Consider the following 16,571-nt stretch of genomic DNA (forward strand, 5'->3'; position numbering starts at 1 on the left):
TGTTCAAGATAACAGTGAAGAAGAAGCTATAGGCTGTCACAAACGGGTCTGCTACTATTCGGTGAGTCCGATTCAGTGAGTCCAATTCGGTGAGTTCTTAACCTCTAACCCTAGCCCCTAACCTTAAAACGGCAATGATAATTAGGCTACGGTACCCAATAATTTAAAAAAAAAATGAAAAAATCCCCCATTAAGGGATCAGGCTCACCGAATCAGACTCACCGAAACGGGTCATTCCGGTCACAAACACCTTGTATTGTACATCAATATCAAATTAAAAGTCTTTTCATTTTGTGTATTTAGCTCTGGGGCATAAGAAACATCAGATTAACCACCAGCTGGGTTTTTTTCGGTCATTGACGGATTTTTTAGCAAAATGTCCGAAAAAGTATATATAATAGTCAATTGACTATATATTACCAAAAATGACTGAAATAAATAAAAAATGACCGATTTTTTTCAAGTCATTTCAGACAAATGACCGAAAAGTCTCAGCAAAAAAAAAAACAGACCACCAGACTACCACAAATGAGTATTACACTGAAAACTCAGTTTGTTTTGCCTAGTTGGTACTGAAGAGTGGAGACTTTGTCATTCCAAAAATGCAATTTGAGATCAATTGTTTCAACATCAGGCTTTACTAGATGAGAAAAAAAATTGATTTCATTCACTTCTTTTGGGACGAAGGAAGTTGATTGTTGCTTTGTCACCAAGGATGCTTTCAATTTGAACAAATAATTTCTTGTCACTGTAATTCACAACCACCCAGTCATCAAATTTACACTCTTCCCTTTTCATTACTTGCACTTCTTGCATCTTACATCTAACTTGCACATTTTGTGCAGCATTACTAATGCTTGCCTCGTCTTTTCTTGTCAATATTTCTTTCCTTCTGATCTTGGAATCTTTTCTTTTTGAGTAAGTTTGGATATTATACTGTCATCTTCCTGCCAGTCTATTCAGGCTTTCTTCAGAGCTAAGTACTTCCCCTGTCTTAGACTGAACTCGCTTTGTCATTTTTGACTGTTATTTAATGACGATTGTGTTGAAGTAGAAGGTTCAGGTAAAATGGTAGCAGAAATAGCCTTTTGCAAACTACTGTACATAGGTTTGTAAAAACGACAAATGACATGGTGGTAGTTTGACAAAGTTGTACAGCACCAGTTGCCCTCATCTTTACCACACCAGTACTTAATGGGAAAAGTTCTGCTCTCCAAAATCCACTAATGGCCCACTGTGACTTTACTCCATGGTAAAAAAAGATTTTAATAAAAATGGAAAAATGACCTTGTAATTTTTGCATACCATGTTACACGCAACCAACTTTAAATAGTATCCTTCCAAACCAGTTTCAGTGGTTTATTAACCCTATCTGTAGCGACACGGGGTTTTATGAGGACGCCCCACTCTAGTAGTGAAATATTTCTCAGAAGGAAATATGCTAGAAATGTGAAATTTCTTGACTTTTAGTTTTGATTCTTTGCGAATTTTCTAAACCTACACTGGTCATTTTTCTACCTTCCTGGCCTTCGCAATAAGCATTTCGTCTCAGGTGGTTAGATATTTTCATGCAATGCTAGATATATAATATATAATTTAATGTAAGTGCAATAGGCCTATAAATGTTAAAGTGCAATTACTTTGAAATGTAAAAACGCCCAAGAATGCCTTACATTTATAAGCAAATGTAATATTTTGTTTAGTTCAGCATTACTTTATGTTATAAATAATTCAAAAATTTCAATGTTGAAGCTAGATTTTGGAAATTAAATTAAAAACCGACTTTCTGACGTCTTTTCATCTCAAACACTTTATTTCTATATATTTTTTGGGTAAAAATTTAATTTCTACACGCACAATATGGCTATTATCTTGAAAAATATTTTGGTTCTGTGATTTTCATAGTTCCCGTTATTAACGATTAATTAGCACGGGGACAAGATAGCTCGTGACATGCTTTCCGCATACAAAAGCAGCTCGTACTAAGATAGGGTTAAATACGCCAACATCTAATGGTCATATGGCTTCCATGTCCATCCACTACAAGAAGGCATGGTTTTTATTTACTGTAGTTTGTATGAGATGGCAAATGACAAATATAGCAGATATAGCCAAGTACATGTGCTTTTCTTCTTGTATGGCATGAGGTTCTAGGCAATCTCAAAGGTCTTTCTCCAACTTCTTTTAAAAGAAAATTTACACGCTACCTTCTTGATTTAAAGGACACTGTATAAATAATAACTGTTTTGTCTATATAATTACATTATTCTATTTGCTCAATGCTCACCTCTTTGGTATACGTTACTTTTGATTTTTTACTGATTAAAATTGTCAATTGATATCTATTAAATTCCACAATTAATTCATGCAGTAGCACGGTAGTAAACCTGCTTAGTTTTTTAGTTTTTTTTGCCTAATAAAACATGTGTATCTATATCAGCAAATGCTTGATTTTTTGTATGATTGTGTATTTACTGTGTATCATATGAATTATTTAGACCTACATCACCTAGCTTGAGGTGGCTGCTGACTAGATGACCGCTTGGTCTTTTCGCAGTCTCCTCGTCATACGACACACAGCAGATTATTGCATATTTTGTATTCTTTTCATGTTTGTGACAAATAAATAAACTGATTGATTGGTCAATATGGTAATTAATTCATGTTTGTTATTAGGAAGTGGCTGCGTTTACGGCGCCGTAAATACAGACGTTCCATGCCTTTTTTCTAGTCTTTACGTCGCTTTTAGTGCGCATGCGCGCTGTTGCTGAAAAAAGCTGCATATATAACTAAATTCAACTGTTTTCGCCAAGTGATTCAGTGGCGCATGCGGTCTGCGTCTGATTCTTACTCACAAGGGTATGAGTTCGATACTTCCAAGAGGTGTGCTTTTGTTAAGCTAAATTCTCACCTGAAGTGACTCAATCGTTAGGCTGCGCATTTTTGTGGCCGTTTAGTTTGTTTTAAATTCTGAACATCACAACAAAAAAACAGTATATGACAAACATAGCAGAGATCTAGAAAAAGGTAGAAGAGACAAAACGCGGACGTTATACCGTGCATGATACCAGATAGCCGAGAACGTCTGCGCGGCGTTTGAAAGAACGCTGACTCGAAGACTAAATGTCACTTCGCTGCTTCCTGTTGTCTGTTGTATCGCATCTGTGATCGCAGTGTAGGCTACTGTATGTTATCGCAATGGGCGCAAGTAAAAACACGATTATTATTATAAAGCAGGACAATCAGTTTAAAATATGACGTCGTCGTCGTGTGAGCCTCTGGGGCCGAGTGTCTATCCTTTTACCACCCCAGATTCACGATGTTCCCGGACTACACTGGAAGGCTAGAGAGCAGCCAGTCTTTGGTTGCGTCATCCATGACACACAGACCTTCCACTCAGTCAGGTGGCTTGAAGATGGAACAGTCATTGATGATGTGGTCTGCGGTCTGTTCCTCGGCACCACATTCACAGAAGGAGGAAGAGGCCATTCCCCATTGGTGCATGGTTGAGCGGAAAAGCCCGGCGTCCTGTCTTGGTAGTGTTAGGCCGATTGGGCGTGTGTCGGCGTCGGGGATGAACGAATAGAGTTTGGTGGCGCTTGACTTCTATTCAGAACTCCATTTATGGTCCGCCCAAGCAGCCGCAGAGACGTCTTGTTCTCAAACCTTTAGTTAGGCTACTTTACGATTCAATCGTTAGGCTACGCATTTTTGTGGCCGTTCAATCAATCAATCATTTTATTTTTCGTCATTAACGCGTCCGGGACGAAAAAGATACTAACTACAAAAATCGATATAAACCTACCAGCACGTTAACGAACGGGAAAAGGTGGCAAAACCTTGAAAGGTTTAAAACGTGCCTGAATGAAAAATTATGTAGTAGGCTATATCAGTAGTTAGCACGGCCACAAAACCCAAAAAACAAATAGCAAAAAAATAAAACAAAAACAGAAACAGTTTAGTTTGTTTTTAGTTCTGACCATCACAACGAAAAATCAGTTTAAAATATGGCACGGTCGAACACCTTAATAATTTTTTTTATAAATTTAGAAAGAAAAAAAAGGCTAGTGAGTTTTTTTTTCTTTAAAATTCTATAACTTATTCATAAAATTTTTAGGTGTTTACGACCGTGCCATATTTTAAACTGATTTTTCGTTGTGATGGTCAGAACTAAAAACAAACTAAACTGAACGGCCATAAAAATGCGTACCGGTAGCCTAACGATTGAATCGTAAAGTAGCCTAACTAAAGGTTTGAGAACAAAAGACGTCTCTGCGGCTGCTTGGGCGGACTATAAATGGAGTTCTGAATGGAAGTCAAGCGCCGCCAAACTCTATTCGTTCATCCCCGACGCCGACACACGCCCAATCGGCCTAACACTATACCAGGACAGGACGTCGGGCTTTTCCGCTCAACCATGCACCAATGGGGAATGGCCTCTTCCTCCTTCTGTGAATGTGGTGCCGAGGAACAGACCACATCATCAATGACTGTTCCATCTTCAAGCCACCTAACGGAGAGTTGAACTAAGGTCTGCGTGTCATGGATGACGAAACCAAAGACTGGCTGCTCTCTAGTAGCCTTCCAGTGTAGTCCGGGAACATCGTGAATCTGGGGTGGTAAAAGGATAGACCCTCGGCCCCAGAGGCTCACACGACGACGACGTCATATTTTAAACTGATTGTCCTGCTTTATAATAATAATCGGGTTTTCATTTGCGCCCATTGCGATAACATACAGTAGCCTACACTACGATCACAGATGCGATAAAACAGGCAACAGGAAGCAGCGAAGTGATATTTAGTCTTCGAGTCAGCTGTTCCCCTTATTTTGGCTTGCCATTAAGTGTCTTTACCGAGACACAGCCGCGTCCTTTCAAACGCCGCGCAGACGTTCTCACCACTCGGCTATCTGGTATCATGCACGGTATAACATCCGCGTTTTGTCACTTCTACCTTTTTCTAGATCTCTGCTATGTTTATCATATACTGTTTTTTCGTTGTGATGCGCAGCCTAACGATTGAGTCACTTTAGGTGAGAATTTAGCTTAAAAAAAAGCACACCTCTTGGAAGTATCGAACTCATATCCTTGGGAGTACGAATCTGACGCAGACCGCGTGCGCCACTGAATCACTTGGAGAAAACAGTTGAATTTAGTTATATATGCAGCTTTTTTCAGCAACAGCGCGCATGCGCACTAAAAGCGACGTAAAGACTAGAAAAAAGGCATGGAACGTCTGTATTTACGGCGCCGTAAACGCAGCCACTTCCTTGTTATTATTGTTAATGTTGATAATTCTTTGTTTTTTCTGTATATGGTGTTTGTATTTCCGGTTTAGTATGATTAGTTGTTTTTGTTAGTCCATAGTATGCTTATTTGTTTTTTGTTTGAACTTTTTTATTACTCAAATTGCTGTGTTACTATACCTGCAACAGGCTAGGGTGGCAGCTGACATAGATGACCTTATAGGGGTTTCGTTGCCATCCTGTTGCGCTCATAGGCACTCAATTTGTATGTAGGCTACTCAATTTGTATGTACTTCTTGTTTGTTTATCGGCAACAAAACAATAAACTGAAATTTATCATTGCTATTGTTTTCCAACAAAAAAAAATAAATTGAATTAATCCATCAGCCTACACACAAAATTTCACCACCGTCATTTTTACAGACCATAAAGTTGAAAAGTTAATGAATTGAAGTTTAAGCATCTCAGTTCTGACTCTGAGCTCCGAACTTCTGACAATCTGACTGACCTGACACCTGAGCCTGATGCCTGACTCTGTCTCTAGTGACTAGTCTTGAGTACTGACTACTGAGTCCTAGATTTCAATTTGGGGATTTCCCTAACAAAGTGGAACAAACCTTATTTGAAACTTTATTCGAATAAAAATTAAATCAAGTATTTTCTCAAGGAAAAGTAATAATTCAGCTAGGCCTACTTTGTTTTTATTTTCGACTACCGCTACAAAAGAATATTTGTGAAACATAACAGACGTCTAGAAAGATGTAGAAGGGACAAAATTTCAGCGTATTTTTCAGTAGCTCTTAACTTTTGCTCACATTGTTGAATGTCGGAATTTTTATACTCATACGGAGAAAGTTTATTTGAGAGCTTAATTCTGGCAGCTTTTCATACTTGAGGGGACTTCGAACCACTTACGCAGGCTTGATCATCGAGGGTCACTGGGTGAAGTTTTAATTTGTTTTCTATGAATTATTTTATCCACTAGGTGTCGCTGAATGGAGATGAGGCCATAAGTGTTTCCTGTTCCTATGCCCTGTAGGCTAGAGCAAGAATCTCAAACACGTAGCCGCGAGAACGTTTGGTAGTGCCAGCGATGCATTTTTAAAACATGAAATAAATAGCAATTATAGTAGGCTAAATACTGAAAAGTTTGGGTGGTCATCAGGACAATATCGTTTCTAGTAGCCTACTACTGTAGTTGCAACATTCATCAGATGAAATTGAAAGTAAAAGCAACAATAAACAGGTAGGCTTATTGCTTCACTGACGTTTCACTTTTAACTGACGCATTGTCATGGTGCGCGTTTATTGTTGCTTTTACTTTCAATTTCATCAGATTAACGTTGCAGTTAGTGCTAGAAACGATACAGTTAGGCTACCGTACATATTTTTTTTTATAGATTTAGAAAAGTAAAATGCACTCTAAAATTTTTCAAAAAAAAAACAACTGAAAATACCCATCAAACTTCACACGACTACTTCACAACGCAGATATTAAGGACCTGTTTTTACTCTCCAGGTCCGTCATTTGGCTTGCGTTTTTTTTGCGTTTTTTTTTTGCGTTTGTAGGCTACAGTGTTTTTCCATCTTCTTATTCTAACTACTTTTTGTTGAGATCTAACGTTCTTGGTGTGTTCTTACCAAGTTACATTTTTTATTGCGTTCTGTTGTTTTTTTTGTTTTTTTATTGATTTCTTTTTGTGTATTGTGCGGCCCTCTGGTCATTTTACAAGTGTTCGTTTGGCAGTCAAAGCAATTTGAGTTTGAGTTTGACCCTTGCTGTAGAGTCAGACTTTCTGCACTTTTGCTCCACTCCGATTCCAAAGTCTGTGACTTCAAACTCCGGTCCGGCACCAAATAGTTTGGGGATATTATTGGCACCAAACTCTAGCCTACTCTGATTTCGAATGCAAATCATACAGTAAGGCCCCTACTGTAGGGGTAGCCTATGGTAGGCCTCCCCACCATCCAGACTCTTTTAATTTGGTAGCCAGTTATGTCTTTGGTAGCCTAGCCTATACGTTTGCCCCGATAGCTCAGCTGGTTGTTTTCCATTCACGGGCACTTCATGGATGGAATAATTCTCGGCAACAACATTTCAACAAACAGAAACTTCACTCTACCAATCTCGATAACTGGCAGTGCGTCAAAAGCCTCTACAGGTATGCGAAACTACCAAGAATAACCTATCAAGGCTTTGTCAGTCAGAGAATAAAGATTCAAAATCAACCAATTAACCAATATAGGCCACATCTTCGTTATCCTTTAATTGTTATAAAAAAGCACATTTTTAAATAGAAAAATGCTTGCTTGGAAAATAACATCAGATGGAACTTTATAAAAATAACAACTGCCCTAGCCGCTACATAGCCTATAGGCTAGCCAACAGGGTAAATGATCGTAGGCTACGGTATGCTGCTGTAATAGTGACAAAAATCGGGATCTGGCTCTTGTTTTTGGCAAGAATTTCACACTTCGACCGAAACCCGAGACTCCGGTTTCAAAATACTTTAAACTCCGCAGGCTACACCTCTCACCTCTGCAGCTGTGTTTAAAAATACTTTGTTCCAGTGCACACCCTGAGATCAAAAACAGCGCTGTGTTGATCTTGCCACTTCTTCATGTTCAAAGTCCGGCGCCGAATTGAGCTGTCGGGGCGCACAACTGATGGCATCAATAAAATAAGCAACAAATATTAAGCAGTGGGATAGTAGCCTAGTAGAGTTGTCAAGAGCAGCGCCAGCAGATTAGCTTTGCACAAAACTTCAATAAAACATAAAGTAGGGTACCATTGAACAGTGAAAGGGGATCTAAAGGTCAGACCATCTGTTAGATTTTCAACAGGTCCTTGATAGGCCTGCCTTTCGTTTTACCGCATTACTCTCGTTAATTTGTGTATTCGCCACCTAGCGTCGTTTCCCCTTCATTGTTATGTTATCGCTCTTTGCAAATGGCAACACTCACCACGAGATTGTTTATGGAACTTTCGAGACGTTTTCGTTTTTGCTGCTAGTTTGCCAGCCAGCCGAACTTGTTAGCTACTGTAGTTTGTGACTGAAAGTTGATTGATTGATGTTTATGCTTTGTTAGCTGCTTCTCTGTTATGTACTTCTACAGGACTTAAGTTTGACAACTGCTATGGTAATACTTATTTGCGTGTAGGCTGAATTCCATATTTGCAGCTTGCTATCTCTCAAAGTTCAACTTACTGGTGAGCGTACTTGTGATGTAATAATGTTTTTTGTAGCTGAATGTTGACTGTCTACCGTAAACAAACGTAACGTATCTCTGATGTGCGTAAATTGTTGTTAGGCTAATACTTCAAACTTAAATATTGCAGAGTCAATCACTATAGAATCCTTCGCGTACAAGTGCATCATTTGGCATTACTGATCCGGTCATACTACCGGTACGTTCATTATTCTGAATTGTATGATTGATTGATTTGTGTCGTGAATTGTGGATTTATGTTTACTACTGAATTATTGACCAATAATTTGTCAGCCTAATGGAAATTAATTCTCGTAAACCGATCTTAACTAGGCCAAGTGAATTGCCACGTTTCTTTGTTTTTTAATGATTATTGACCTAGCGTTATGGTTGTACGGTACGGTAGCCTACGTAATAATTGTGTAAGGTAACATCGCGAATTTATTTATTCAGTGCGTCATTGGCCAACCTGTGGAACTTGTGTACCGTACAGTGGATTGAGAACTGTTTGTCAACAAATTTGGTACGTTTATCAGTTCGACTGTTGTGCTTGCTGAATTGTGACTAGTGTCTTATGTTGTGTTATTTCTTGACAGAAAAACCGTATAAACTTCATTGCTGCGAAGCAGTCATTGGAAACCGAGTGATTTCTTCAAGTTGGCGTGCTTTAACAGTTGCTCAGTCCTGCCGGGTGGATTAGGAAAATCGTGACGTCACCGGCGCAATTAACTACCGCACCTGTTGTGTTCGCGTCGCACACAACATCGTTTTTCAAATTTGGCATCAAAGCTTGACCATCTTTGAACTGAAGCTGATTTCGTCAATTGTACCGAACTGCTGATCTTCACCAACCTGACGATCAAATTTGCGTTTACTTACCAAGTTCCCATCAGCGTTACGTGACATCTCTCATTTGCTGAAGTTAGCTTATGCTGTTACGAAGCGGATTTGCATACACAGTTATGAATTCCAAAGCCGAAGCTATTCAACAAGCAGCTGATACTTTGAGAGACAGCTACAAGCGTGGTGAACAGCTGATGAGCAAACGTGAAAACCTCACAGAAGTACAGACTATCCTGTTAGAAATTGACAAAAATTATGCCTCTTTAATGGCGCTTTGTGTCGATGTCCCTGACAATGAACAAATTCCAGGAGGTCTTTCAACCAAACGGGATTACATTCAAGGTAAAGAAGAATTTGCTGATAGAGCCAAACAGTGGTTCACGGAATGCGAGAGGACAGACACTAAAACTCCTCCACTACGTTCACATCACTCGTCTTTGCGTACCCATTCTCACCGCTCCAAATCCGGAAGCATTCGGTCATCGAGTACAACGTACAGTTTGCGTCAACGTGAAGCACATGCCAAATTGGAACTAGCTCGTTTGACAAAAGAACAGAATGATGCCAGGCGACGAGAGGAAGAAGAACTAGTTCGCATGGAACAGGAGAAAGCTCAGATGGAACAGGATAAAGCTCGCTTGTTCGCTCGCATGGAACAGGAGAAAGCTCAGTTGGAACAGGATAAAGCTCGGTTGGAGCAGGATAAAGCTCGCTTTGAACGTGAGAGAGCCGAAGCTGAAGACCTGCGTCAAATTAAAGCTGCCGAAACTGAAGCCGCACTCTGGCAAGATGATTCTTCTTCGGTTATCAATATTGGATCAATGACACCCGTACGATTGCCACAGCAAACCTTTACTCACAAAGACACACACCTGGAACCTCTGCGTCACGGTGATGAGCGGCACAAACAAGAACCAACTGCAACATCTGCAAGAATGCCAGACCAAAAGGTAAATTACCCTTGTTATTATACTAGCCGACAACCTGATCTTTCAGAACGACTTCTACCTAAACCAGATGTTAAGAAATTCTTTGGTGACCCACTCGATTTCTGGGCTTTCTGGCACCGTTTTAAGTCCCATATTTCTGATTGGTTGACACCCGACAGGAAGATGTCTTACCTCATGCAGCACTGCTGTGATGCAGTCTGTGAACAAATAAGGCACCTTGCCGATAGCAGCGAAGGTCACAACTGCTATGATGAAGCGTGGGAAGAATTAAAACGGAGGTATGGCCAACCACACGTTATTGCGCATGCTTGCGAGGAACGCTTGAGAGCTGTTACCAGAATTTCTCACCACGAACCCGAACAATTGGAGAAGTTGTCCGTCCTGTTGAAAAGATGTTGTTCATCATTGAGCTCAAACACCGAAGCTTCGAACTTGGATACCGTGCAGTTTATCACCTGCCTTGCAAATAAGCTGCCAGCGTCTCTGAAAGAAAAGTGGGTAATTGAAGCTCTGAAAATCAATGACGACACTGGAAAAGTGGCTGGATTCCAACATTTTGCTGACTTCATAACGAACGAATCTAGGATTGCCAATTCAATCTATGGCGTGAAACTTTTTTCATCAAATGTCGACAAACTTAACAAGCCTGACACCAAAGGGAAACAAAAGGCTTCACTGTTTAACGTAGTGACAAAACCTACTGAACGATCCGGACAGCTCCGAATTGGCAACAAGCGACTCATACAATGTATCCTGTGCGATAGTACACATTATTTGCAACACTGCAAAGAGTTCAAAGCCAAATCCGTCACTGAACGTGAGCAATTTGTAAGGAACAACAAATTGTGCTTAAACTGTCTTGGACCAGATCACATACGTGCCGACTGCAGAAGCCGAGGTAAATGCACTGAATGCGGAAGCTCATCACATCATTCTCTTTTACATCGGTATCTGGTCACAACTGGAGAACAAATCCAGAGACGACACCCTAATCCCATTGCTAATAGAAGAAATGATAGCCAGCCAGATGATCCCCGAAGAAGACCATCAGAAAGGAACACAAATGAAGTTGTAGAAACCTTCCATTCCAGAACCAGCAACTCGGCAACTTACTTGGACATCGTTCCCGTACGTGTGACAGGAGAAGGAAAGGTAATACATACTTATGCTCTCCTAGATTCTGGTTCAAACCGCACCTTTTGTGAACAAAAACTTGTAGAGATGCTTGAACTGAAACCTGAGCCATCTGGTGACTTCCAGGTGCAAACACTGTCTTCGAGTGGACCATATTCCTTTAATTCTTCAACTGTATCGTTGAAAGTTCTACCAGTAGTTGGCGGCGAAGTGCAAGAACTGACAGATGTGATCGTCGTTGACAAGATACCTACCAAGCCAACTCCAGCGCCTTCTCCGGAGTATCTGCAAACGCACAAGCATCTCCAAGGCATTGACTTGAAGCAACTGGACCATGGTACAGTTACACTGTTGATCGGAAATGATCATGCTGTCGCCCACCGATGCATTGAAAGCCGCTTTGCACCTAACCCGAAGCAAGGACCTGATGCAGTCAGGACACCCTTAGGCTGGTTGCTTAGAGGTACTCGTCCGAAGAAGAAAGGCTTAGGCAATTTCGATACTGAATCCGACATTTCAAATTTTCTTGTCCGTGGCATGAAGTGGCCCACCGATGTAGAAGACTTATCCGATTTAATAATTACTGATGAAGGAGAAACGTTTTCTCCAACAGCTGACACCGACCTTTATGATAAGGAAGGTCTAATGAATCTGCTACGAACCCACAAGGAACTGCTAGAATTTGGGTTTAATTTCTCGAGGGAAGATCCCATAGCTTATGACATGATGTCTCGTCATCTCGAACATGTAGACGGCCATTATCGCTTACCATTGCTATGGCGTAATGACACCGTCGAGCTTCCAGACAGCCGTGACATGGCTCTACGACGACTGGATAGCCTGAAGAAACGCCTACAACGTGACAGCGCTCTTCATGAAAGGTATACAACACAAATGCAAATCACCTTGGACAAGGGCTATGCTGAGATCATTCCTCAAGACGAAGTCAACAATGACTGCCGCAAGTGGTACATACCTCACCATCCTGTACTTAACCCAAAGAAACCAGACAAACTTCGTATAGTCTACGACTGCGCTGCAACGTCATGCGGAAGGTCACTAAACGACTTTCTGATGAAAGGCCCAGATCTCATGAACTCTCTTGTTGGCGTCCTGCTGAGATTCCGCAAAGGACGTATAGCCATAACTTCAGACGTGGAGGCAATGTTTTACCAAGTCAGGATCTCACCGCGTGACCGCGATGCCATGAGATTCTTTTGGTGGCCAAACGGAGACCTATCCAAAGATCCTTCGGCTTATCGGATGAAAGTGCACATTTTCGGTGCAAAGTCGTCCCCCAGTTGTGCAACATTTTGCTTGCGCGAAACTGCTAGAGAGCACGGGAAGTACTTCGACCCGCATATTGCTGAAGTGGTGATGAAAAATTTCTACGTTGATGACTGCTTGGTGACCGTTGAAAGCGAAGAAGCAGGAATCAAATTGGTCCATGATTTACGAAAGCTTCTCGGTATGGGTGGCTTCAGACTAACAAAGTGGTTATCCACCAGTGAGAAGCTAATGAAGATGCTCCCCGATGAAGAAAAATCAAAGGCAATGCTTAACTTGTTGCCCTCAGAAAGCCCAAGAGAGCGCGTCTTGGGTATAAACTGGGACGTTACAAGCGATGAGTTCCAGTTCACAGTTGACTTACCAGAAGATCCACCTACAAAGAGGAAGATGCTGTCCATAACCAACTCCCTCTATGACCCACTTGGATTTGTCTCACCTGTCATACTTGAGGCAAGGCTCATTTACAGCGATGTTTGCCAGAAGAAGCTGGGATGGGATGAGGCGGTCGACGAATCTAATCTGAAGAGATGGATTGCCTGGAGGAACAGTTTGCTCCACCTGAGAGACATCAGGATTCCTCGTTGCTACAAGCTGAAAGTCAGCGGCCCGCCTCCTCAAGTGCAGCTGCACTTCTTTTCTGACGCCTCTTCTGTTGCCCGGGGTGCAGTTTGCTACCTGCGATCCATACTACCTGACTCGAGTGTAATCTGTAGTCTTGTGATGGGGAAATCACTTCTTCCAGGTCCGGGCAGACACACGATTCCACGCCTTGAACTGGAAGCGGCATTGGATGCTGTTAATCTCTCCCGTGTTGTGAAGCAAGAGTTAGAGTTACCTGATTGTCCATGTCTATACTGGACAGACTCTATGATTGTGCTGCAGAGCCTGCTGGCTGACAGCAAAAGGTTCCCTACCTTTTCACGAAACCGATTGCAAAAAATCTTGAACCATACCAAAGTGTATGATTGGCACCATGTCGACACGAAGCAGAACCCTGCTGACCAAGCATCAAGGGGCATGACGGCCAAAGCCTTGATGCATTCTGGGATGTGGCTCAATGGCCCAGATTTTCTGAGGAAACCCCCAGAAGAATGGCCCAATCAAACCGCTCAGCAACCACAATCTGAAGATATCTTTGCTGCTTACAAACCAAAGAGAGAAATCGAAACCTTTACTGCTTCTACGACTGAAAGCCAAGGAACCAACAGGTTAATCTCCTACTTCTCATCTCTGCGCCGACTGAAACTATCAGTAGCTTGGTTCCTGAGATTCAAATCGTACTTACTGATGCGCATGAAGAAAGAAACCCAGATTACACTGAAAGGACCAATCAGTGTGCCAGAACTTGATGAGGCAGAAATTGAGTTAATCAAATACGAGCAGCGTCAGAGTTTTCCTGCCTGGATCAAATCTCTATCCAAAGGAGAACACCCAAACATGCCCAAATCCAAGAGGATCCCACTCGAAAAACTCAGCCCTGTCCTAATGAAAGATGTTCTACGTGTTGGCGGACGAATCGACAGAGCCGACTTACCGTTCGAAACGCGACATCCTGCTATCATAGCTCCAGAGCGCCACTTAACGGACTTGATAATTGAACATTGTCATACCAACGAATCGAAGCACATGGGTGAAAGCCATACACTGAACAATATTAACCGAAAATACTGGATAGTTAATGCCAAAGTTGCGGTTAAAAGGGTACTTGCAAGATGCCTGCCTTGCCGACGAAGGACCGCAAAACCTAGACAACAGCTCATGGCAGAACTGCCAGAAGCAAGGTTACAAACGTCACAGCCACCATTCTCACAGACTGGCGTTGACTTTTTTGGGCCGCTAAATGTCCGAAACAGACGAAGTGACATTAAGAGATACGGCTGCCTTTTTACATGTCTCACAACTAGAGCCATTCACTTGGAGGTGGCACCAGACCTGACAACTGGCGCATTCATAAATGCCTTGCGGCGCTTCATAGCTCGCAGAGGCCCCATCAAGAAAATCTTCTCTGACAATGGAACCAACTTTGTGGGTTGTGAAAGAATCTTGAAGCAAGCCATCGATGAGTGGAATCAGAACCAGATCCACCAGAACCTTCGACAACAAGGTATACAATGGTCATTCAACCCCCCAACAGCCAGCCACATGGGCGGAGCCTGGGAGAGAATGATTCGCACAGTACGTCAAATTCTTATGAACATCTTACCAAAACAACCACTCGATGATGACACATTGCACACGTTACTTCTTGAAGTGGAAGACATCGTCAATTCAAGACCACTCACCGATGTGAAGCTGGAAGTTGATGGCGACTTACCTCTTACACCTAACCACTTGTTGAAGTTGAATTCTTCAGCGAATTTACCGCCAATGTTAAGCTGCGACAGAGATGGCTACCGACCACGTGATCGATACCGCCATGTGCAGTTTCTGGCAGACACCTTTTGGAAGCAGTGGGTTAAGGAATACCCACGATCTGTGATGTCAAGAGCAAAATGGCTTCACAAAAAGGAGAATGTCTGAAGAGGAGACATCGTCCTTTTGATTGATGACTCTGCTCCCAGACAACGATGGCCACTAGGCAGAGTAATTGAAACATTTCCTGATCGTCACGGCGTTGTTCGCTCCGTAGAAGTGAAGACTGCAACCGGATCTCTGAAGAGACCAATATCCAAACTTTGTGTAATTGTCCAAAGGGAAGAAGATGATCCAGATGAAGATGAGACACCAATAGACACCGTTGAGATTTTGCTGGAAGATCAGAGCGATGAGGAAGAGACTAAAGACTGAACTGTTACATGACAATAGACTGTTGAAAAACTTTTATTCATGAAAAGAACGAGCCAGTTTGGCCCTTCTTTGGCCCGGGAGTGTTAGATTTTCAACAGGTCCTTGATAGGCCTGCCTTTCGTTTTACCGCATTACTCCCGTTAATTTGTGTATTCGCCACCTAGCGTCGTTTCCCCTTCATTGTTATGTTATCGCTCTTTGCAAATGGCAACACTCACCACGAGATTGTTTATGGAACTTTCGAGACGTTTTCGTTTTTGCTGCTAGTTTGCCAGCCAGCCGAACTTGTTAGCTACTGTAGTTTGTGACTGAAAGTTGATTGATTGATGTTTATGCTTTGTTAGCTGCTTCTCTGTTATGTACTTCTACAGGACTTAAGTTTGACAACTGCTATGGTAATACTTATTTGCGTGTAGGCTGAATTCCATATTTGCAGCTTGCTATCTCTCAAAGTTCAACTTACTGGTGAGCGTACTTGTGATGTAATAATGTTTTTTGTAGCTGAATGTTGACTGTCTACCGTAAACAAACGTAACGTATCTCTGATGTGCGTAAATTGTTGTTAGGCTAATACTTCAAACTTAAATATTGCAGAGTCAATCACTATAGAATCCTTCGCGTACAAGTGCATCATTTGGCATTACTGATCCGGTCATACTACCGGTACGTTCATTATTCTGAATTGTATGATTGATTGATTTGTGTCGTGAATTGTGGATTTATGTTTACTACTGAATTATTGACCAATAATTTGTCAGCCTAATGGAAATTAATTCTCGTAAACCGATCTTAACTAGGCCAAGTGAATTGCCACGTTTCTTTGTTTTTTAATGATTATTGACCTAGCGTTATGGTTGTACGGTACGGTAGCCTACGTAATAATTGTGTAAGGTAACATCGCGAATTTATTTATTCAGTGCGTCATTGGCCAACCTGTGGAACTTGTGTACCGTACAGTGGATTGAGAACTGTTTGTCAACAAATTTGGTACGTTTATCAGTTCGACTGTTGTGCTTGCTGAATTGTGACTAGTGTCTTATGTTGTGTTATTTCTTGACAGAAAAACCGTATAAACTTCATTGCTGCGAAGCAGTCATTGGAAACCGAGTG

At 41.6% G+C, this 16,571-nt stretch overlaps 1 protein-coding gene across 1 annotated transcript; it reads left to right on the forward strand.

Moving 5' to 3' along the window:
- The first annotated feature begins 9,419 nt into the window (after window positions 1-9,419).
- On the forward strand, window positions 9,420-15,461 carry LOC145783963 (uncharacterized). The gene is made up of 2 exons (XM_082595723.1): window positions 9,420-15,124; window positions 15,236-15,461. Exons 1-2 carry the CDS (start codon window positions 9,420-9,422, stop codon window positions 15,459-15,461), a joined length of 5,931 nt encoding a protein of 1,976 aa, XP_082451849.1.
- Window positions 15,462-16,571: the final 1,110 nt, after the last annotated feature.

The sequence above is a fragment of the Aplidium turbinatum genome, chromosome 15 (genome assembly GCF_918807975.1).
Source record: "Aplidium turbinatum chromosome 15, kaAplTurb1.1, whole genome shotgun sequence".
NCBI classification, from domain to species: Eukaryota; Metazoa; Chordata; class Ascidiacea; order Aplousobranchia; family Polyclinidae; genus Aplidium; species Aplidium turbinatum.